At 38.5% G+C, this 21,805-nt stretch overlaps 1 protein-coding gene across 1 annotated transcript in view; it reads right to left on the bottom strand.

Moving 5' to 3' along the window:
• Nucleotides 1-21,805, bottom strand: part of COL5A2 (collagen type V alpha 2 chain) — a 96,557-nt gene that overhangs the window by 22,125 nt on the left and 52,627 nt on the right. Inside the window, exons 5-23 of the mRNA XM_088167773.1 lie at nucleotides 21,755-21,787; nucleotides 21,014-21,067; nucleotides 17,420-17,530; nucleotides 15,681-15,758; nucleotides 13,718-13,762; nucleotides 13,155-13,208; nucleotides 12,489-12,542; nucleotides 10,983-11,036; nucleotides 10,151-10,204; nucleotides 9,370-9,423; nucleotides 8,289-8,333; nucleotides 7,276-7,329; nucleotides 6,352-6,396; nucleotides 4,028-4,081; nucleotides 2,182-2,280; nucleotides 1,696-1,740; nucleotides 1,494-1,592; nucleotides 1,041-1,094; nucleotides 420-527 (exon numbers count right to left, since the gene is read on the bottom strand). Of these exons, the coding sequence (XP_088023899.1) occupies nucleotides 420-527; nucleotides 1,041-1,094; nucleotides 1,494-1,592; nucleotides 1,696-1,740; nucleotides 2,182-2,280; nucleotides 4,028-4,081; nucleotides 6,352-6,396; nucleotides 7,276-7,329; nucleotides 8,289-8,333; nucleotides 9,370-9,423; nucleotides 10,151-10,204; nucleotides 10,983-11,036; nucleotides 12,489-12,542; nucleotides 13,155-13,208; nucleotides 13,718-13,762; nucleotides 15,681-15,758; nucleotides 17,420-17,530; nucleotides 21,014-21,067; nucleotides 21,755-21,787 (1,194 nt within the window). The remainder of the gene's footprint in view (nucleotides 1-419; nucleotides 528-1,040; nucleotides 1,095-1,493; nucleotides 1,593-1,695; nucleotides 1,741-2,181; nucleotides 2,281-4,027; nucleotides 4,082-6,351; nucleotides 6,397-7,275; nucleotides 7,330-8,288; nucleotides 8,334-9,369; nucleotides 9,424-10,150; nucleotides 10,205-10,982; nucleotides 11,037-12,488; nucleotides 12,543-13,154; nucleotides 13,209-13,717; nucleotides 13,763-15,680; nucleotides 15,759-17,419; nucleotides 17,531-21,013; nucleotides 21,068-21,754; nucleotides 21,788-21,805) is intronic.

Below are 21,805 nucleotides of genomic sequence, written 5' to 3' on the forward strand. Positions count from 1 at the left end.
CGGATTGAAGATTCAGTTAATTTCCTTACAATTTCCTTACTTAGGTACTTTAACTTGGGGTGGCAGGGGGGTTATGACCTAGAGTGATAAAAATATCAGTGTCTCATTGATGCATGCTGGACAGCTCCTTCTGTGTAAAAAGCCTCATTGAAAGAAAACATGAGCAGTGGTACAGGTTTAGGAAAAAGTCTGCAGATTAGCTTGTCCTATCTCCATCTCCTACTATACTGTCCTGGGACCTGAATCTTCACATAAAAGTATCCAGTGTAAAAAAATAACACACAGCAGTAAGTACTGCTAGGAAAATAAGGTTTGACTACATTCACAATCAAGCTTTAAGAACATCCATGGGTAGGTCAAAAGGTTTTTCAGCTTAGCAGTGTATCTTTTAAGACATATTATTCCTCTAGATTTCTTACCCTCTCTCCAACAGGACCTGGTGGACCTACTGACCCTGGATCACCTCGAGGACCTCTTTTCCCTTCTTCACCAATGGGGCCAATGGGACCCTGGGGACCTTGTGGGCCCTAGTGAGAATAAAATGTTATTTTAAAAGACATTGTTAAGCTCACCATTTCTCAGGCATATTAAAACAGACTTTCTTCTGGACACTATAAACATTTTTCCAAATAAAGGAGAAAAAAATAGTGAGGTCTTGGATCAGTTAAAAATAACAGCTTTTCAGCATCTGCTTTTCTCTTTTACAATGTTTATAAGCTAATAAACTGTAATTCTGTAGTTGGGCTGTACACTGCTTCTTATAATCACCCACAATAATTTGTATTTTGTCAAGTGGCAAGGGAGTCAAAATTCAGTGAAACTCTAATAGAAATTTTCAGAGAAGACAGTGGTAAAGAAACTATTACTTAACCTCTATATTTTTGTCAGTTATTACATGCTTATTTAACTGGTGAGAAAGAAAAGCTGAAGGTTGGTTGATAAACCAACTAAAACTCTGTAGAGTTGGTTTTCTCCCAAAAGTTACATGGTTATAAGTCTCTGTGTTTCCTCTTCATCTTAAAAACTACATGGAGACTTACAGGTTCACCTTTGGGTCCTGCTTCTCCCTTGAAACCTGGGACACCAGGGTCTCCCTGAAAACAAACACATGAACAGCACCAGTAAAGTTAAAAGTCTGCATAAACCACTTCACCATCTTGTATTATACCATGAAACAAAATTTTCCTAGTTTAGTCACTAATTGTAGGCTGTATAATATGAGGCTTATAATGGTTTTTCTTTACCCTTATTACGCTTGTTTATTATGTTATGGAGACAAAAACTTAAACAAATCTCTTTTCCCAGATTTATAAAGAACACTTCTTTTCCAAAGAAGTAGCGGCATTTTGGATACACAGCAGATTCACAGGATCTGAGTCTTGGCACTCTCCCTGGCATGCCACTGGAAGCCCACTGCTAACCCCTGCTTCAGTTCCATGGAGTGACACATGTGCCAGACACTACAATTCCCAAAAAGACAGAGCCCCCCTTACCGGCTGGCCTCGAATCCCAGGGGGGCCGGTGCTGCCCTGTGGTCCAGGGGAACCAGGGGGACCTGATAATCCAGGGGGGCCTCCAGTGCCTGGAGAGCCCTGCAAATACAAACAGGAAGCACAGGAAGGAAACACAATCAGAATAAGGAAATAAAATAAATTAACGTACACAATTTCATCAATAGGAAATATGATTACTTACAGTAGGGCCCTTTGCACCAGGGGAACCATCTGTCCCTTCAGCGCCCTAAAGAGAAGATAACAATCATTAAAAATCATTTTAATGAGATGGACATCAATCACAAAAGCAGAAGATAGTTATTTTATCCACTTTACAAGACCAGAAAATAAAGGTTATTAAATAAATGCAGCAACATATGCAAATGCTAAAAAGAGCAATAAAGCATGCAAGTTAATGTGATTTTTAATGTTGAGGATCTTACATTTAGGCTTAAGTATATTATACTGAGACTGTATTGAGACTGTGTTACTTTCAGTTTTCTAACTTTTAATAAAATAAATAGTTATTATCAATACAATTAGCACAAAACAAAGGAACGAGACTTCTTTTCCTTGGGAAAAAGGTAATTTGAGTAAAACTCTGTCGTCAGGTGGGGCACTAAGAACCCCCATAAACAGGTGAACATGCACAAGCTGAAAACTGAGGAACTCAATTCAATGTACTTACAGGAAGACCTTGTGACCCAGCTGGGCCCTGAGGACCTGTTTCACCTCTTTGTCCTTGAGGACCTTCAGGACCACGAGGACCTGTTGGACCTGCTTCACCCTAGGATTCCATTTGAGAAAACAATTTCAGATTATTTTGCTCTAAAAAGAAGCGCTGTAAGGTAACTCAGGAAAAATACTGAGCTTATAACAGAAAAACAATTCATGTTTGAAATGGTTTCTTAGCCTTAAAACACCATTTTGATTACCTCATTTTGTTTCTGTTACTTCTAGGTGAATGAAAACATTAAAAGTATAGACAGGATTTTTCCCCAATGTATACAAGACAAGGAAACTCTCTGCAGAAAAGCAGCACTGTCCAGGAGTCCAAATAAGATCAAGAACAGATCTGTCTCATTAAAATCCCACTATGTGTCTGTAATTTTACAAGTGTTTTTTTACCTTCATTAACATCAAGGCTTAAGATTTAGATATGGTAACACATCAGGGATTGGTTGATTTGGGGTTTTTTTGCACAGATGAACTCACTGTTACAGAACGATGTTAAATATCAAATCCCTGTAAGATTAGACTGGATAATAAAAAATACCTCCCAGCATCTTCTATGAATTTTAATTTTATATAGAAAATATAAGTCTTTTGGAACTGATGGCTGTTAATATCACATCTTCATAAAACAAGCCCATGCCTTCATTGTCTAATTTGCTGAGCTTTTACGAGTTCAAAGCACTATTCCAATTTTACATCATCTGATGATCAAACTTGAAGGTACCTTCTTTTCAAAAGCTCTAGGTGATTCATCATGTGATAATTTTTTTAAACATTTACTTGGGTAAAATCGTGCTGAGCCATACTGAAACATTTTATGACATGCACTACAAGGCCTATCATTTAATTGTACACTCCTCTTGTCTAGACTGTGCTTTTTCCAAGAAAGGTTGGAGCAGATGACCCTAGAGGTCTCCTTCCAACCTGCTATTCTATGACTCTATGATTAAGTTTGATGCTGTTATTAAGATTTGTTTCCAAACAGTATCATGAACGTTGCCAGCTTCACAAAAACAAAAAAACATCTGCTGATCTTGGCTACCTGACCAATTGAGTTTCTTCTTGTATAACATTTTCTTATTATGTTTTAGGAGTGTAAAGGGACAAAGAGGAGCAGCTGGATGCAAAGCATGTATAACAAGTATAAGCAAGCTATATGAGTTGTCTTTTCTATCTTCAAAGACATTGGCTCAAGGCTAAGAAGAAGAAAAAAAAGAAAAGAGCACTTTCTTGAAAAGCAAAGGAGGGAAGTGCCACAAAGACAGTGCTGCAGAAAATGAAAGTTTTTCATTTTGCAGCCCAAACACTCCAAGCCACAAAAGGCAGCAACTGTAACTTGCTCTACTGTGATGAACCACACAAATATCTGTTGGGGCTCAGGCACTTCCCTTACCAGTGTAGGTCATCTCAAAAAGCATTCTTGGCCAAAACAAGAAGTTTCAGCTCTAGAAGGCCCTGCCTCCATACCGTCTTCAACTTGCCCTCACAACCTCACTTCTAGCAATGTATCTTGCTGTTCTTTGAATATTCTGGACAAGATTTCTGAAGCACAGCATGGCACTCATCGTATTGGCATCATCACCTCTTGACATGAGCAAAAGGGAAAGCAAAGTATCCTAACAGTGGTGAATTGCAATTGCTTCATTTGGCTTTGGGTTTTAGCTTCTATCTGAAGGTCTTGACTGATTTCACAGCAGCTCCTGGGGATCTGTACACACATCAGTCTGAGCTCTGTGTAATCTAGTGCACATTTTTAGTTGTTTGACATTTTTAAAAGACACTTTCATTTTATTTTTTACCTTTAGACCAGGAATACCAGGAAAACCTGGAGATCCAGTTATGCCAAGTGGGCCCTATAAAAGACAGACACACAAAGCTGTAATTCAGTGGTTTAGATCACACAGATTAGTATCTCATCATTGGGTAAACATTGGTCTAGAATTACATGTATTTTTCATAAAACATAAGTCATAAAACGTTTATTAAAAAAACCAAACTATCTATAAATACCAGATTTTTAAGTTATACATATACATTTTATGGAATTGTGGTGCAGTTTTTAATAATGTGTTTGCTAACTTCAGCAAAGCTACAGCTCTTGATTCAGCTGTTAATGCCTGAATTGCAATGTACACAATTCACAGTGAAAAATTATGGGAATTAAGATTCCTAAACGCACAGGCAAATTCATTTGCAAGCCGTAAAACACAGATCTTGTATCAAAATTTCAGGGCTAGAGAGACAAAGATGGTTTCATTTCCATAATGTCTCTTGTGCTGTACAAGACATTCCAGAGAACTTTCTGCTGTATTCCAAAGTCCTGGGATAGCGGCACACAGTGGTTATTAATACTCACTGCAGAACTGCTCCCAGATAATTCCTCTTCATCTTTTCCTGATTTGCTATCTTTTTGTAAAATATGATTCGTGCTGAGAAAAAATGTTCTATGCAATAAAGCTCTCCTGACAAAGTTAATCAGAACAATCTGTCCCACTGAGCATTAATTACAGACAACATTTCTGCCGTGACCTTGCACTGGATTTCTACAGAACTGATGTAACAGCTTACCAAGTGTATTTTTGAAAACCTATGTCCCAGTTTATTGGATCACAAATAATGCCTGCCAAATCTCTCTCTTGTTGCAGGAAGAGTTCCAGGATTATGCTGTACCACTGCTCTGACCCAAATAAAAACACATTTCATTAACGCTTTCTCCAGTGAGAAACACGTGCATTAAGGATGAGTATCTCCCTTGTGACACTTCATGGGATTTTCCAAAAATATTAGCCAACCACTTATCATGTCCAGTGAAGCTGAGCTCACATTTTATGCCAAATAAAAATTACGAGCTTCATGTAAAACCTCATAGCTTGCCACCCAGCTTCTTTCAACTTTATAATTTGTTTTAAATACTGAAAAATATTTTCTTTGTCTGAAAGTTTCTTCCAACAACTTACCTTTCCTTCATGATACACTAAATAATTGAGTTTAGGCATTTACACTAATTTTTTGAGCTTCTCTTAGCTAATTTTTCTTAATGAAGTGTTTAATAAAGCAGTCTGTTAAATAAGATGACACAGGTAAATTAATTTTTCTCAGAAATTTGTCACAAGTAAATAAAGAGTATGCACAGAATGAAATTCTAACTGCAGGCAGGTATGGTTTAGGGTGTTGAAGGGGTTTTTTTTGGTGCAGGGCTTTTGAGGTGTTTGGTTGTTGGGGTTTGTGTTTGGTTTTTGGTTTTGTCTAAGCTGAACATCACAAAATGGTAAAGGCTGACTACATCAATGGCTAGAAGCTGTTACCCATATCCCACAAGTAACACTTTCAAAAAAAAAAGCAAACATAAATACCACATTTTTAAAGTGGAAGTTGGCCTTGCACAAATAGTACAAAACCATCACCAGTTTTCTCATGCCAAAGAAACACAAAATTAACTGTACGTGTGGAAATCATCCCTGATCCGTGTGAATTCACACAAATGTATTTTGCAAAGGCAGTGTGAGACTGGAGTGTAGGATCAAAACCAGCATCCTTTGCTACACGGACACTCTGAGTGGAAAGAGCCATGGTGGGAGAGCTTCCACAGCTGTGCAAGGCAGGCTTCTTCAGCTTGGCAGACATTCAGACACATGTCCTTCTGCTCAAAAAGTGACTGTTCTTAATGAAAAGGCCCTTTGGCACATTTGGTAATGGAACAATTGCAGGGAGCAAGTTGTGCTATCAGTGAGTGCCTTTCTTCTTGCTGACAACAAACCTCATTTGCCAGCTTTGCATGGGAAGGAAGATAAGATGCAATCATGAGCTGCTTCAGACTGCAGTGCATGCACTTGAGACACTTTCCTCCCTGCCATATGGACTCCATAAGAGCAGCAGAGCATCCCCTCCCCAGGGGATGCTATGGCCAACTCCTCTGCAAATTAAAGCCTTTAGATGGAGTAAACTACAGAGGACAATTTTGCAGAGGACAGCACTAAAACTGAGTAGAACTAGGAATCATTCTCAGATAATTAATTCCAGATGCACTTAAGTGATACCAACTGCCAACTTATTCTTTTTTTTTTTTTTTTTTTGGTAGTGTCAAAAGGCAAGTGGAAACACAGAGTGAGAACCAATCACTTACCATTGGGCCTGGCTTCCCAGGCATACCATGCTGGCCACGTCCACCCTAGACACAGAAATAGAAAACACAGAGTATTTGTAAGAATTCTACCTATTTTTTTTTAATTATTTATTGTCAGTATTTGTGATAAAACTACATATACTAAAGCGATTGAAGAAATGCTGGATTGCACATTCCTCCAAACGCTGTCATGGAAAACTTCTGGAAGAAATTATGCTCCCATTTGAGTTAATGGATTTCTCTATTTCCAGAAAGGACAATATTTTGACAGTGTCATTCTATGGGGCATATGAAACAAGTGGATCATATAAAAGTCATGGAGAGAAATGCCAGAAAAACAGTACTTGACACTGGATGTAAAAGCAGCAGGATGAAATTTCTAACTCAAATACGATCTCATGTCAAGCATAATCCCTCTTTTTGCTGAAAATCAAAGTATTTTTAAGAAGATAGCTTTATTATCTGGAATTAAATTTTTAGATTTCATCTAAATTGAAATCTGAATTGAAAGATCTCATCTTAACTTTCATTTTAAACCTTTTCCAGAGAAAACGGAAACATATTATTATTATTTCCTGGTTAGTAATTTTTGCTGAAAAAAACCTCTCACAAGAAATCCCACAGAAACATTTTTATATCCCAGAAAATCATGCTGTGAGGGTATTTGGACTCATGGGCAGCTCTGCTATGAGAAGTTACCATATGGTTACCACTCTCATTTTAAAACTATTTTTAACCTTTAAAATTTATAGTAAAGATCTCACCCCACAAAACTGTTCACCCTTAACTTTCTTAAGCTGTTGCAGAGCTCAACTCACAACACAAGTGGCTAGCAAGTCATATGAGCAAACACTTTCAGGCCCAGGGATTTAAATTCAAGTTAACAAGAGGAGAATTAAAAGAGAGAAGGAAGATTCGACTTACAGGGGCACCCTGTGGTCCAATCCGTCCTCTTTCTCCTGGCATTCCCCTAGGTCCCTTGAAGAAAGGAAAAAAAGTGCATTATTTAGGAGGTCATCATGTCAAAATAATAAAAAGGGCTGGTTTTTTGCACTCCTGCAGGAGTAACTTGTCTTGTCCTATATCAGAAAAGAAGTAGCAGCTCAAATAAATCCTTACAACCTCACAGGCTTGCCCAGTGAAAATTTAATAAACTGTAATTTCTGTTTTTTCCATTCCAACAGTATTTCCAGTTGTAAACTTATTAGAATAAATTCTGTATATGCTCACCAGGGACAATAATGCAACTTCTCTCACTAAATCTCATTCACAAATTAGATTCCAGATCAGGGATATTACATTCTCACACAACATAGTGCTTCACAGAGAGATGCCATTATCTGATATCAGAAAGAGGTTTTTCTTCCAGAAGCACTGCTGAGAGTCACTTTTTGTCATGTAACATTATCCATGCATATTCAGTTGTCCAAAACCACATGTGAATGAAAACTACTCTCTAAAATAAAGTTTCTCCATTTCCCTTCCAGGTCATGCATACTCATCTTCACTGTAACCTCCAAAATCCTCTGTCCATGGTTTTCTTAGCTAGCTCATTCCTGATCTAAATTACTCCAGTTCTACCTCAGAGCAACCCAAGCCAGTTTTTCTCATGTTGAAATCACTCCATATGAGGCATCAACATGTAAAAAAGAAAAAAACTATCATCCTACATTTACATGAGTTGGGAAACCATCACCACACCTACAGCCAAGTCTCTGCTGAGCCTTCTGATTTATCATTATTACCTATGTCTGTGGCTGGAGGGGAAAAAGAGCTTACAGTGGACCAAATCCACTGTCAGGGTAATAGAAAATGAAGCCTTCATGAAGAGAAAGTTCAGCTCCATGAGTTCAAACACAGGTATGAGACCCCTGGAATTCCCACTAGCAATAGTATTTACAGCCACTTCTGCAATACCCAGGGCGTGTGACACTCACTAGAGGACCTGTTGGACCCATGGCTCCGGTCGGTCCGGACTCTCCCTAGAAAAGGAAACAAAATGACAGAATTAGAGAAGTGGGTGAAAGGAAAATTGAGTCACATCTCACCCCTGTCCTCTGTGCTTATGTTGGACCCAAGGGCAGATTTGCACAGGTACCTGTGTGCACCATACATGGCAAGGACACTGCTCCCCACCCTGCTGGAAATGCCATATTTATGTGCTCTCAGTGTTTATGTGCTCTCTGCCAAGACTGCTGCTGTTGTTGCCTCCACAGAAAGTGGTAGGCAATCTTGGGAAAGAAATCTTTTCTTACACACACTCTCCTTAACTACTAATGTCACATTTAAATTTCGATTTTGGAAGGTTCACTTCATTTATTATGTTTTTAATCTAAAGGAATAGTTCTCTCCCACATTCAATTATCACCTATGCCAGGCCAAAAATGTTTCAACATCAGCAATGATGAAAGTGGAAAAGCCTGAAAAAAAGTGTTCTATGCTCTCTTAAAACATCTTTTAACTTATCCTGAAAGGACTGACTCCAGCTGGCTATCCTGTGTAACCATTGCTTTGATCTGAAGTTGTAAGAGTGGTGCAGTGCCAATGGAGATCAAAAATTCTAAGAGAATAAGCTAAGAAAGTAGTCAGTTTGATTGAAATACACCCTCTCCTCTCCAATGCCTGTTTCTTTTAAGCCAATCTACAATTATTTGAAGTAAGAAAGTCAGGTTTTAGTTATGCATTGCTTTATTTGATTCTATTAAAAAATGTTCAACTTGGTCACATAGAGCCAACGAGAACCATGAACTGTCCAAGTGGAGAATTGCAAAATGTGCAATGTCCTTTTTATTGCCTTCAGTATTACATTCATGTCACAAATGCTCACCCAGTGATCCCTTACAGGAGTCAAGCAGCCCCAGCTGAAGTTTGAAGTTTTGAAGGGCTGGCACTATTGAACTCTCTCCCCATATAAAGGTCAGAGAGGGTACAAAGCTGTGTTCAAAAGATCTGCCTTTAAGGATTTTGGTTTTACACAAAACATGCTTAAACAATTAGTTGTTTGGGCCATAAAAATACCTTTGCTCCAGCTGCTCCAATTTCACCTTTTGGACCGTCAAGTCCTTTCAATCCCTGTAAGATATAAAAAATACAAAGAAATTGTTTTTATATATATACACACAGAGAGCACTCAGACTATTATTTTTAAAGTAACTTGATATTAAAGTATTAAGAATAGATCTGAGGTGGTAAGAGTAAGAAAAGAAAAAAAAAAATAAAGAAGAAGAAAACAGATGGAATAAAATTTTTAAACATTTCCTAAATGGAAACCATTTGTACAAGGTACATTTCCTTGGATTTGGTTTCCTTTTTAAAACAAGAAAGTTTAAAAAAAAATCCTAAAACAACAAGGAGGAGGCTCTGGGCCATAGGAAACCAATTTATTCCTCCCTGAAGTAAAATTCTGGCCAGAAAACTTGGTGATTTGTAATCACTCCATGTTGCAAACATATCCACCTCTCAAGTTCCCCACCCTAATGCAAGACTTGCCAACAAAGTGAGAGAACTGTCAGGTTTGCGCCTCCTGAAGCTTGGCAGGGCTCATGCAAGCTCCTTCCAGATTCCCAGAACATTTGAAAATAGAGTGAAGAAAGCACTGGAGCATGTAATACAGAGGTCAGCTTAAAGGGGAATAGCACTGATTTTCCACAAGGACTTCTTTCTCTGAAATGCCAATAATTCTGCTACAGCTGCCTCGTCTGTAGTGTAGGCAAGTTCTGCACAGATACAAAGAAAAATCTTCATTCTGAAACTGCCAGGAAATATCATCTATATCAGAGGGGAAAACCTTTTCTCTTACCCGGTGACCTTTGAGACCTGGGAGACCAGGAGCCCCAGGAAAGCCTCGAGGGCCCTAGGTAGGAAAAAGAAAAAAACAAATACAATCCTGATTCTGCAGATAAGTACAGCAATAATGGCACTAACGGGGATAAGGGCAGCAGCAATACCAATATTGCTAACACTCCTCCACTTTCATCATAGTGAGGAACAGCATTTGAGCAGCTCACAGATGATACGGACTTGCAGTTATTCTCAGCATTATACACATTTTTATAACTGACATTAAAAGCTTTATCATTTATATTGTTGTGTGATCCAACTTCAAATTTCAACAAAAGTAATGAAGTAAGATGAGTGGCAGGTCAAGTTTTGAGGGTTAATATGGATAAACATTAATTAAGCTGAGATCAAAATTCAGAGCAATCACTTAAAATGAAATAGAAACTCAGACCTGCAAACTGTTCTTTCAGAATACGTCAGTCCAGAAACATGATCAACAGCTGCTACCAAAACACATTTAGCAATTAAACCAAAGCTCTCTTGCACTTAGCTTCCTACCAAGTTTCTCTGGAAAGACTAACAGAAGGGAGATAAGTGCCTTGTGTCAGAATATTGGTGACATAAATTTAGAACAGAAATCTCAAATAACAACCGTTATCCTCTCAGCAACAAAGCAAACACCGATCTGGAGCCTAGGAGTGATCTAAGGACTTCAGAAACTGAATGGCAGAACTTTGCTCTCATAATTAAAAGCAATACTGATGAATCACATCAGGATGAAGTCAAAAGGAACCAGTGCCATATGATGACATATGATTATTTTACTAAAATTAAAATAATCATGCTCTTACTGGAGATCCTGGAAATCCAGGCTCACCAGATTGTCCTGGTCTACCAGGTTCACCCTAAGGAAAGAGGGAAAAAAAAAAAAGGAACATATTAAAACAGGAGAAAATGGACTTTGGTATCAGTCTTCCATTCAAACAAATGAGGACAGTCATATCAGTATTATGCATCCTCTCTGCTGTAACAATGACAGTGACATAAATCAACTGCATATGTGCCTAGCAAATGTGCATTAGACACATTAACTCACGAAGGCTTTTTAACCAAGAACTGGGAAAATTGAAGGCTGAGCCCACAAGGTATCCCAGTCAGGAGATGGTGCTGCCATCTGGTTTTCCTGGGAATTAATGAGACAACCTTCTGTCATCTTCACACCACACATCAAATTGCTGTTATTTCCCACTGGAACAGCAATTCAAAACTACCTGCATTGTAGCTTGTGACTCTCCTTCTGTTTAAATGTTTTAATATGTGTATAATTTCATTCTAGGATAGTGACTATTTTCTGTGTATTGAGATAGGAATATAGCGAAACCAAACAAGTATATTTTGAAGATGAATCAAAGCCCTCCAGCGTCACAGCCAAATATTCCTTTACATGCATCAATTAGTTCAAATACGCTCAGGACACCAGGGTGAAGGAATATGGAAGGCTTCAGAAAAACAATTTCAGGTCAGAGAGAAGGCAAAGTGCTTCACAAATGCAATTAAAGACACCCAAACAATGGAAATGGGGAAAGTTCTTAGAGCAGCATCAAGATTTGACTTCCCTGCACTGACAGTTAACTATTGCCAAAGATTCTTTAAAATCTTTGTACAGTTTAATGGGAAGATGGCTGTTACACAATTAATTTCTATACCAAAATGGCATCTGCAGTTTTCTAACTAATTTCTAAGTTATATATTACAATTCAGATGGATTTAGTGTGATTTGCAAACAAATACTATACACCTACCAGTAAGGTCTTAGGCTATTGTTGTGCAATACACATACACTCATATAATATGTATAAAACATATATTTTACATATATAACATATGCATACATGGATAAAGAAAAAAATCAGTTAGGAACATAATCAATTATCATTTTTTAAAGAAATTAAATACTAAAATCTTGTCCATACACACGTGCATGCTGCCATTACAGCCCTTCTAACCCAACATGCAATCCCAGAAGAGAGGAGATGCCTCCAAGTGACCCCCTGTGATTTATCATTATGTTTGATTTCCTGAAAGATTATCTCAGTTAAGAACTCACTGAGGCAAGAATTAGAGATGGTGCATAGACTTTAGGTATGATGATGACATGTAAGGAAAAGAAAGGAGGAGTTGGGAAATGGTTGCCAAGATTCACAGTTGTGATGCTGGATTTAATGAGGAGTACAATTACAAAGGAAAGCAGACAATAGTATTTACAACAGGCACATCTGCTGGTTAGTCACTGTCTCACAGATGCCAATGTTTATTTTATTAAAAATAAAGCAGGATACAAAGAATAACAAACTTACATCTTCACCAGGTTTGCCTGGAGGTCCCTCTGGTCCACGAGAACCAATTGGCCCCTAAGAAATAAATGTATTTGTTGAGAAGTCAGTTTAGCCATCACTTAAATATCTGTTTACTCCATTTCAAAGTCTGGTTTTACAAAAACAAAAGATGTAGGAAAGGAAAGATTTTATGCCTAAGCACATTTGCTCAGTTTTGTAGTACTCTTTCTAACAATCCACACGCTAGAAAACCTGCATTATATTATATTAAAATACAGGATGGATGCTTTAAGAAGAAAACCTCAAAATATTAAAAACCACAGTTGTTGTTGCTTCCAATTTCTGGCTCTTGCTTTTACTTTTGAATCATTTTGTTGCCTCTAAAAAAGTATTCTCATCATCCTTTTGTAAGTTACACTATCTGGTATGGTTTTACCAGTGCCTAAGCATCCTCAGGCCTGTGCTGGAAAAGTGAGAATGATTGTTTCTAATATAATCATTGCCATTCACATTCAAAACAACTTAAATTCACTGACCCAGGACAACATGCTTTGAACACCACAACTCTTCAATGAAGTTACTTAATAGTTTCAGCTGAAACAACATGACAAAAATTCTCTTCTGAAATAAAGAAGTACAGCATATTTGCAATTCTATTGCAGGAATGTTTGCATTTATTGGTCTTACCATAGGTCCTGGATCTCCAGGTTCACCAGGTGGGCCTGTGGGGCCAGCACCACCCTAAAATTAACCAAAGATTAATACAGTTACAAATTCCAAAAGTAATTATAAGGATATAATTTAAAATCCATGACCAGGAAAATCACAGCCTATGTGAGAGTCTGGATTCTAATTCAGAACCAGTTCACATTTCCACATGAGTGAAAGTTGGATACTAAAACCCCTCAAGCTGTAGATAAATCCTGTGCCATACACAAACCCCACTGGAAACTTAACACCATGCCAATACCAAAATCAGAACAATCTCCATTTTCATTGCTGCTCACTCATTAAAAAATGTGTTGGGTTAAAACACTGTTAAAGATGTAATAAAGTGTTCTTTTGGAGCCAATTCCTGTGTATTGAGTCCATCTGGAGCAGAGCCCTTGTTTAAATTCCCTGCTGGATGAAGGAGCATTCAGCCACAAGTCACTGAGGATGGACACTGCCCCAGAGATGCTCAAACCCCACTCACTACAAGCTCTGCCTTCATCTCTGGCCAATTAATTCCCCTGAGGTGAAGCACTCACTTGTTTTCCTTGGAGACCCTGAGGACCTCTTGGACCCACTGGACCCTGTTGAACACACAATTTGTTACACACTGAAAAACAACCTTTCCCAAGTAAGATTCATCCTAATGGCTTGATAGTGTCCACCAGCATTTCTACAGTCTGAAAGGTTTTTACTCAGAAAATTGGAGTTATGAAACATAAGCACACATTGAATGAAATCTTCAAAGTCCAAAAGCCACGGGAGTAATTTCATTAGCAGCTGAAAATATGGACTTGGCTGCTTCCTGCAACCTCACACTCTGGAATCACAATAACCAAACAGCCTGTCTAGCTCCATGAAAAAAATGTGGTAACAAAATAAGAGTTGGGGGGAATAGTCTTCACTTGAAGGAAATGTCATTACTCAGATGAATCTCATAATGGAATCAATGACAAATTAATCTTCTTGTTCTCAGTCATGAGCTGAACAGCAGTAATGAAAGGACGTGTTTAAATGTATCATACAAACCACCAAAAGTGCTTTCCAAATCATTGTGGTTAGTTACACAAAACTCAGATTGTCCCTTAGAAAGTGTCATGGGACGTTTAGGAACAATCTCAAGCCTAATTGTAACTTGTGACATGAAAGAAACATTATCTTGTTTGAAAGTAATTATCTTGGGTCTAGGAATACAAAACTATCTATAACGGACAACCATCCATTTTGACAGAAATTCAAGACTTATGTCTTTTAAAACTCAATTTTTTAACTAATTTTTACAAAGCAAATGTAGAAGAGTTAGCAATGGGCCATTTTAAAAAAGCTAATAAACATTAGAAACATAACTGTCTTTCAGCTGTCAGTTACCCAGTTTACAAGAGAAGGAAAAAAGAAGGTCACTTAATGTGATGAATCAATCCAAAGACAATGAGTGCCAACTGACTTTAGCAGACTTTGTGTAAGGCCATAGATATATTAACATTAAAGTTAATAATATTTGAGAATGGTAAGAGAGGAGGTGGTACAAGAGATGCAACACCTTGAGAAAAACTGAGTGAAAGGATTGAGCAAAACAATGAAAGCAGCAAAGCAGGACGGACTTGTTGAACAAATCATTTTATGTTCAGAAAGCAAATTCACTGGAGAGAGGCGTTATCAAAAATTTCTTTGAAGAAATCACTGCAAATGTTAGTCCTAAGGCAAAGTATCAAATTATCTTTAGAATCTTTCATATCATATTGGAACTGATTTTGAAAGCTACTAGTGGGGACTTGGATAAGATTCAGGTGGGCAAACTCATGGGCAGTAAAATCAGTAAAGGATGGTTTCCTTCAGAATAGATGTTAAAAATATCAGCAAAGAGGGTAACAGTATTTCCAAGATATCAAATACAAAGAGAAGTATTATTAAGAAGCAACCCCAAGAGTTCCAGAAGAGAAAGCTTAGGGTGGTGAAACAGCTCTCACAGAGTAGAAAATTTCAGTGTTACCATAAAGTCCCCATTGCACTCAAAGCAAAGGGCGTATCTAAACAGTGAGGGATGCCAGTGAAAAACTGGGCCCACTGGAGAAAGAGGAAGTCTGTCTTGAAATAACAAAGCATAGATTGGAGTTAGGAGCTGGTTTTGGAGTAATTCTTTTTAATTACTACCAAAAAATCCTTCATTTGATGTCACATGTGAAAATAAGTTATTTACTTGTTTATTCTGCTTTGTGTTATACCTGACAACTTTCAGTCACTCTGCAGTGACTCGAGAGGAGCTGTTTTTTCTCCTGCACCTTACTGTTGGTAGCTGATATATTTCAGAAGGACCCACAGAGGTGGGAGAAGATGTCATTTAACAGAAAAGCACTTTTCCCCCAGGCACTGTGCAAAACTCTGCTAGAATATACTGTACATCCAGGTTCTAGAGGCACAGGAAGCTGTAGAGGATGAATTCCCTTTTGGGTTTTTGGATTCAATTCCAGCCTCTCTTACAATCCAGGGCTAATGTGTTCTTACCACTGCACCAGGCATCAGTCCCATCTGACTACCAAGTCCAGACTTCTCATCCAGTCCTGCCATCTGAGCTGAAAAGGGCTGGGGAAATAAGATGGGTGATTTTAGATTATAGTCATTGTGATGGTTTGTAAGGCAAAAATCCATGCAATCACATCTTCATTATTTACCTTGCTTTTGCAGTGCTAACAGCTAAATTCTTGGTTTAAAACAAAATTTGTCTCTCCCATAAATTTGAGGTTTCTGAAGCTTCAAAGACCATGTGAACATATTATATGCTTACTGTTCTATTTCCACTTTAATATTAAACAAGTGTAAAATTACCTAAAAAGAGGAAAGTCTCCCACTAAATTAATTATGTTTTTTCATGACCTACAAATCTAAAACAAATCTGCCATATTCCTTCATGTCTTTTTTTCACTTACCATGCTTCAAGTTCAGAAATATTTTAAGATAAATGAAAATGTAGCTGATTTAATTACGACAAATTAGAATTTTGAAGCATCTTGCCCTTATCCAGCAAAGCTGAAAGCCACTCCTGTTCCTATCAATTCACAGAGACCAATTAACTAAAGAAGAGAGACATTTCAGTGCCCTCCATCTTATGCAAGCAAATAGTTGAAATCAACACTTTTGTTTTGCTTCATTCAGAGCCAGAGCCTCACTCATGGCAGGCCAGAGCTTGCAGGGGCTGAAAACAAGAAACAGTTCAAAAATGGATTCCAATCTCCCAACATTTACAGTTAGTTCCTCATTGGATTGGTCCCCAAAATAATTTTCTAAAGGCTGGAGATTGTGTTCCTGTCTCTCACCTCAGGCAAACAAAATTGTCTTAGATTTCCAGCCACGCCTTTCTTCCATATTTTCTGTGGAATTTTCTGTAGGATAATGGCCTAGCACCCAGTGTGGTGCTTCTGTGATTCTAAGAGATTCCTGGGTGCTCAGGATATTTACTTGGGCTGAGTTTGCTGGATACAGAACTGTTGGGAAATGTGGTTAAGTCGTGAAATGCTGCCCAAAGTTGCAAGCTATGGCCTAATATGAATATTACAAATTTTTGTCACTATAACTATTGTTTTCAGTAACATCTCAGGAACAATGGAATAAGAAATCAAAACAGGTGTCAAAACAGCAATAAATATGTAACTGAATACACTTGACAAATTCAAATATGTATTTAATTATCAACCATAATTAGTGTACAATAGAAGGGGGAGGAGAAAAAAGTTTTGCAGAGTACCTTGTCTGTATCTATGGCTGGTTAGCCTTGCTTTCACAAACAATTTCACACTTAATCTTCTCAGTCTTGGTCTGAATAATTCCAGCAAGTATAATCAACCACATTTTAGTTTCTCTCATTCGTTATTTATAATTCCTCTATCTTAATTTTCACTTTTCTATATTGCTAATTTGCTGCAGTGATTTCCTCTGTACTATTGGTCAGATCCCTTGGCTGGTGGAAGTAAAAGAACCCTTGTGGTGGTTCTAGATTAGGGCAGTTTGGCTTTGCTAGATGCTAAAATCTGCTGTGAAAGGTGCATCCTTTCCCAGGTTTCTCACACTTAGCTTGTCCCAGTTTCTGGCAGAATTTGCAGTGCCACTAGCTGCTGTCCCCCATGACTGGGAGGAGGGAAGTGCAGGCACAGAGTTCCATGGTCATGGAACCCAAGGCAAGTCACCATTTACATCACATGGGTCTGGTCCAACACTCCACTTTCAGCTAGAGCAAAGGTAAAACTTACCCTGCTTATTCCATCTGGTCCTGGGTGAGTGGGGTGCCCTGGAGGACCAGGGTCACCAGGCTGGCCAGGGATACCAGGTTCCCCATCAATCCCCTGAGGACCACGAGGACCCTACAAAGAAAATCAGGAATGCCAGCAGTGTGCAAAGATATTCACTGAAATCATTGTAACTGGCAAACACCTGCCTCTTTGGGATAAATCTGTATTTCTACAGAAAGATCTTCAAACAAACAACATCCCTAAAGCTCTGTTCCCACCTTGAGATCAGCAGCACTGGCTGAAATTAATCATTAATCTAACACTTAAGTAAACTGCAGTAATTTCTATCACAGGTTTTTTTAGAAACCCAGGCCTCCTATCACTCCATACTAGAGTATTCTATTCCTGAAAAACTCTCTGGCTTTTCACACCATGTAGAATGAAGTTAATTCACTTCTAAAATGAGTACAGCTCAGGTAAGTGTAAATATACACAGAGGCTTAGGAAACTCCAAAGTAATCCTGGATTTTTACAGCCTACTTGGCATCATGGCTAGTTTAGGCAGTTCATACCACTGTTGAATTCTCAACACAGTTATAATACCAGAAAGGCAGGGAAAGTTACCTGGTGTTGAAGTCACCTCTAGTATTTACAGAACAGGTTAGAGTCCACCCTGTGGCTCTCATTTAAATGTGACTCCCACTTTTAATTCCTAAACTGCACTCAACTCATATAAGGACTAAAATTAAATATGGAGGCAGCTAATAAAACATTAGTGGAACAAAATGAATAGTAATGGGGCTAATACAGACATGCTTCAATCATAAATGCAGACTTTAAAGTGTTTGTTACTACTTTTTTTCATTAGAATAAAATGCTTGGCCACGGCAAGGAACAGTTTTAGACTAGGTAAGGAGTTCTTCCTTTTTAAGAATCTTTAGACATAAAATTTTAGAAGCCTGGCTCACTGAGTCATCTTTTCAAACACAATTAACAATCAGACAGATTGCCAGGATTTCCATAGGTGGGGACTGTGTCTAGAGTACATTTCATGGAATTTATGTCTGGAGTAGTACGGTTTGAACTACTATGGTTCACAGAAGGAGCTGTGAATTATATCTGTTATAAACACAAGTGACAAACCTAAAAGTGCTTACTGTCCCAAGGAGGAAAAGAATGAGATACCTTATTTGTTTGTTCTCAAAACAAAAAGAAAACAAAGCTAAGCATTAGAGAAAAAAGCCCCACAAAACCACAATAAAGAATTTGGCAAGTCTCTGTTGGATTGCTGATTTTCAATACCCACACAAGACCCCATAACAAAATCTAATAGAGAAAAAGGCCTTTTTCAATTTCTTTTTAGAAAAGGGCCTACTTTTTAGTCACCAAAACTCAAGCTGCTTCAAGAGCAACTGCATACCTCATAACCAAAAACTCATCAAAATGCATGTTTGTATTTGTAAGCAGCAAGTAACTAGTGGAATATAACCGGTTTGGTGGGTTTTCAATAAAGTATTGATTATAATTTTATTTCTTTTACAGTATTTATATGTTAATATGTATAGAAAAAAACCTTTTCATTTTCTTTCAGCAGTTCAATGTCAATAAGGTTAGAAAAAGAAAAAAAGAAAAAGAGAAGGGAAGGGGAAAAAAAAGAAGAAAAAGGAAAAAGATTCTCACAAATGCCACGAGGTGGCACCATTAAAACACACAATTTTCTCATTCTGGCCCACCGCTGCTGCTGGTCAGGAAACAATTAAAGGTTTTGCATGTAATAAAATAAAAGGAAAAAGCAGCTCATGATAGGACACTCCCAAACTTCTATCTACTTAAACTGCTACTGCAAGTAAAACTGAGTGTAAATCCACAGAAAAATAAAAACATATGAATAGTTCTGAGGATGTCCAAGTTTATTTTCTGTCCTCAAAAGACCATTTGTTAACAACTAAAATGTCATCATGCTCCAAAACTCCCCCTCCCTGGATGCATTCTGAAAATGCAGCCATGCTATCCCCTAGTTGTCTCTCACTGTTACACTAGCAAAGAATCTGATGTTAAAAATATGCTAATATTCCTGAATTCATTTTACATCCAAGGGTCCTGCTTTTGTAAATAGTGGAGATACACAGCAAGGTTGAGTTCTTTCTGCTCACTAGTCAGGAGGAGCCTGATTTTAAAGAACAACAAAAAACAACCTGAAGAAATAAATAAACAGCTTGGAAATGTGCTTAGTGCATTAGTAATGTCCCCAGTGAGTAATGTATTTAACCACATTCATTTTACAAAGGCAGTCTGTAGAAGGTTATCTGCTCCATGAGGGGCTTTTTCCATAATATAAACTGCAGGTGTGAGCTAAAATTTCTTTCCCACAAGTAAAAATAAAACCCCTGCAATGGCAGCCACTGTGTCTCTGTGAGCAGCACTCTTGGTCTCAGACCCACACTCTGGCACACACACAGCTCATCAGAACCTGTGATGGAATATTTGCAAAGGAGCTGCTCCTCAATCCTTTGTTATTCCTTCAAAGCAGAATAATAACCTGTGTCAAAAGGACTCAAAGCCATTTACAGCCTTTTGGGATTTTAGCTTGTAGCCACCACTCTGCAGAGACACGAGGGGTGCATGGCAGGGAATCAGAATTTATTTAGCATTTCATTGACAATACTGCACATTAGGAAAGCACTTCAGACACAGCTTCAGTGAGAAAATGCAAGTCAAGATTTCTCTGTGCACCCCCAAGAATGCACAAGTGCTCCCAGAGTTCTATTAAGCATTGATATCAATGAGTATCAATGCTCCTTCTGACAAATGTCTTCTGGAGATCTGAAAAGCAGCAGTGGCTTGGCAAGCATCTCCAAGAGGCTACACACTTAGAGCTCTGCTTTAACAATGCCATTGCCATCTACAGACAGCAGGCACACACTGGAAACAGGGCAAGAGATTCTGCTTTAGGCCTATGCCTAACCTCAGTATTGGCTTGCTCTCTCCTGAGGGATAGGAAAATATCCACATTGAAATTACAATGATTCCACTCTCAAATATGCTTTTAGCAGCTTCTGCTCTTCGACCTAGCTTTTTCAAAAGGAACATGTCATCTGGGGTATTTTCAGGCACTCCTTTTTGGCCTTTCTGTGGTTCTCCACATGCAGACATCGAAATTCCCTTATGAAGTCTTTATTTCCACTGAGCAATCCTGGTTACATTATTCACCAGCATACCAACAAATGTAGTCACATATTAACCCCTGAGCTTTGTGTTTTCTGCAGTGCTCTGAGCCACACAGCTCACACTGCTTCTGCTGCACAGCAGTCACCAGCAAACAGCCATCGAGTTCCAGTCAAGGGAACGTGATGTTCCACTTCTGCCTGAGAATGTTTGTTGAGAAAGTATGGCTTTGGTGGAATTACTGCTAAACCTCCGTCCATTTCTCAAAATATTCAGGTTTCAATCGACCCCAGCAGTGATGAAATAGAAATGTTTTCCTGTTTGTTACCTGATTCCTGGAAAATACGAGGACAGTTTTGGTAACTCTAGAAGACATAGAGACAGTTTAAAGCCATTTAATCTTTTGAGGTTGATTCAGGTACTTTATTTCTGAGATATTTAATAACTTACAGGTCTTCCCTTTGGTCCTCGTTCTCCTCGTGGTCCTTGTGAGCCTGGAGGTCCCTAAAAGAACAAAATAAATACTTTAAGCTTTAAACTATTTTAAAGTTTAACTCTTTTATTTAAAATATTTAAACTCTTTTAAACTACCTAATGATTAATAAAGCTCTGCAAATATGAAATCCAGTGCTAAAATGAAAAATAATTTGTGGGGTTTTTCTACATCATCATGAAGAAAACAGCTACAATCACTAAGTATTCAATGTTTCTTCTAAACTGGACATTGCCAGAAGGGAGCAGAACCATGATGAGAGATCTTCAAAATGGTTTCATCTCTCATGTGCTCTACAGCAAAGGTTTTCTGAATGCTGGAGGTTCTTCTCCTCCTCATGGAGGCGTGGATGTACAGGTTTGAAACACCCTTCCTGCTAGTCCAGGACTGCTGTGTGCTCAGCCACAGCACAGAGCATCCTGCAGCTCCTCCTGCTCCTGCTTTGTGGCATTCCCCAGCATCCAGCAGGCACTAAGGGCCCCAGATGCCATGTGCTACAAGCACACATCCATTCACCCTGGGGTGGGCTGACCTGACTCTGCTAAAAACATCCCATCATCATCTCCTCCGAGCTCCTCCTTAGCTCTGCAGATGAGGCTTGGAAGAATCCTCCTTCACATCACCCTCCCAGCACAAACCAGGCACGGCAGAAGGTGGCAGATGCCTCAGCAGAGAAGCAGAGGATCAAAAATACTCACGGCTGGTCCCGGGCGGCCTCGTATGCCCGACACCTAGAGCAGGGAATAGGA

Source organism: Sturnus vulgaris, chromosome 7, assembly GCF_052056855.1.
Source record: "Sturnus vulgaris isolate bStuVul1 chromosome 7, bStuVul1.hap1, whole genome shotgun sequence".
Classification (NCBI taxonomy): domain Eukaryota; kingdom Metazoa; phylum Chordata; class Aves; order Passeriformes; family Sturnidae; genus Sturnus; species Sturnus vulgaris.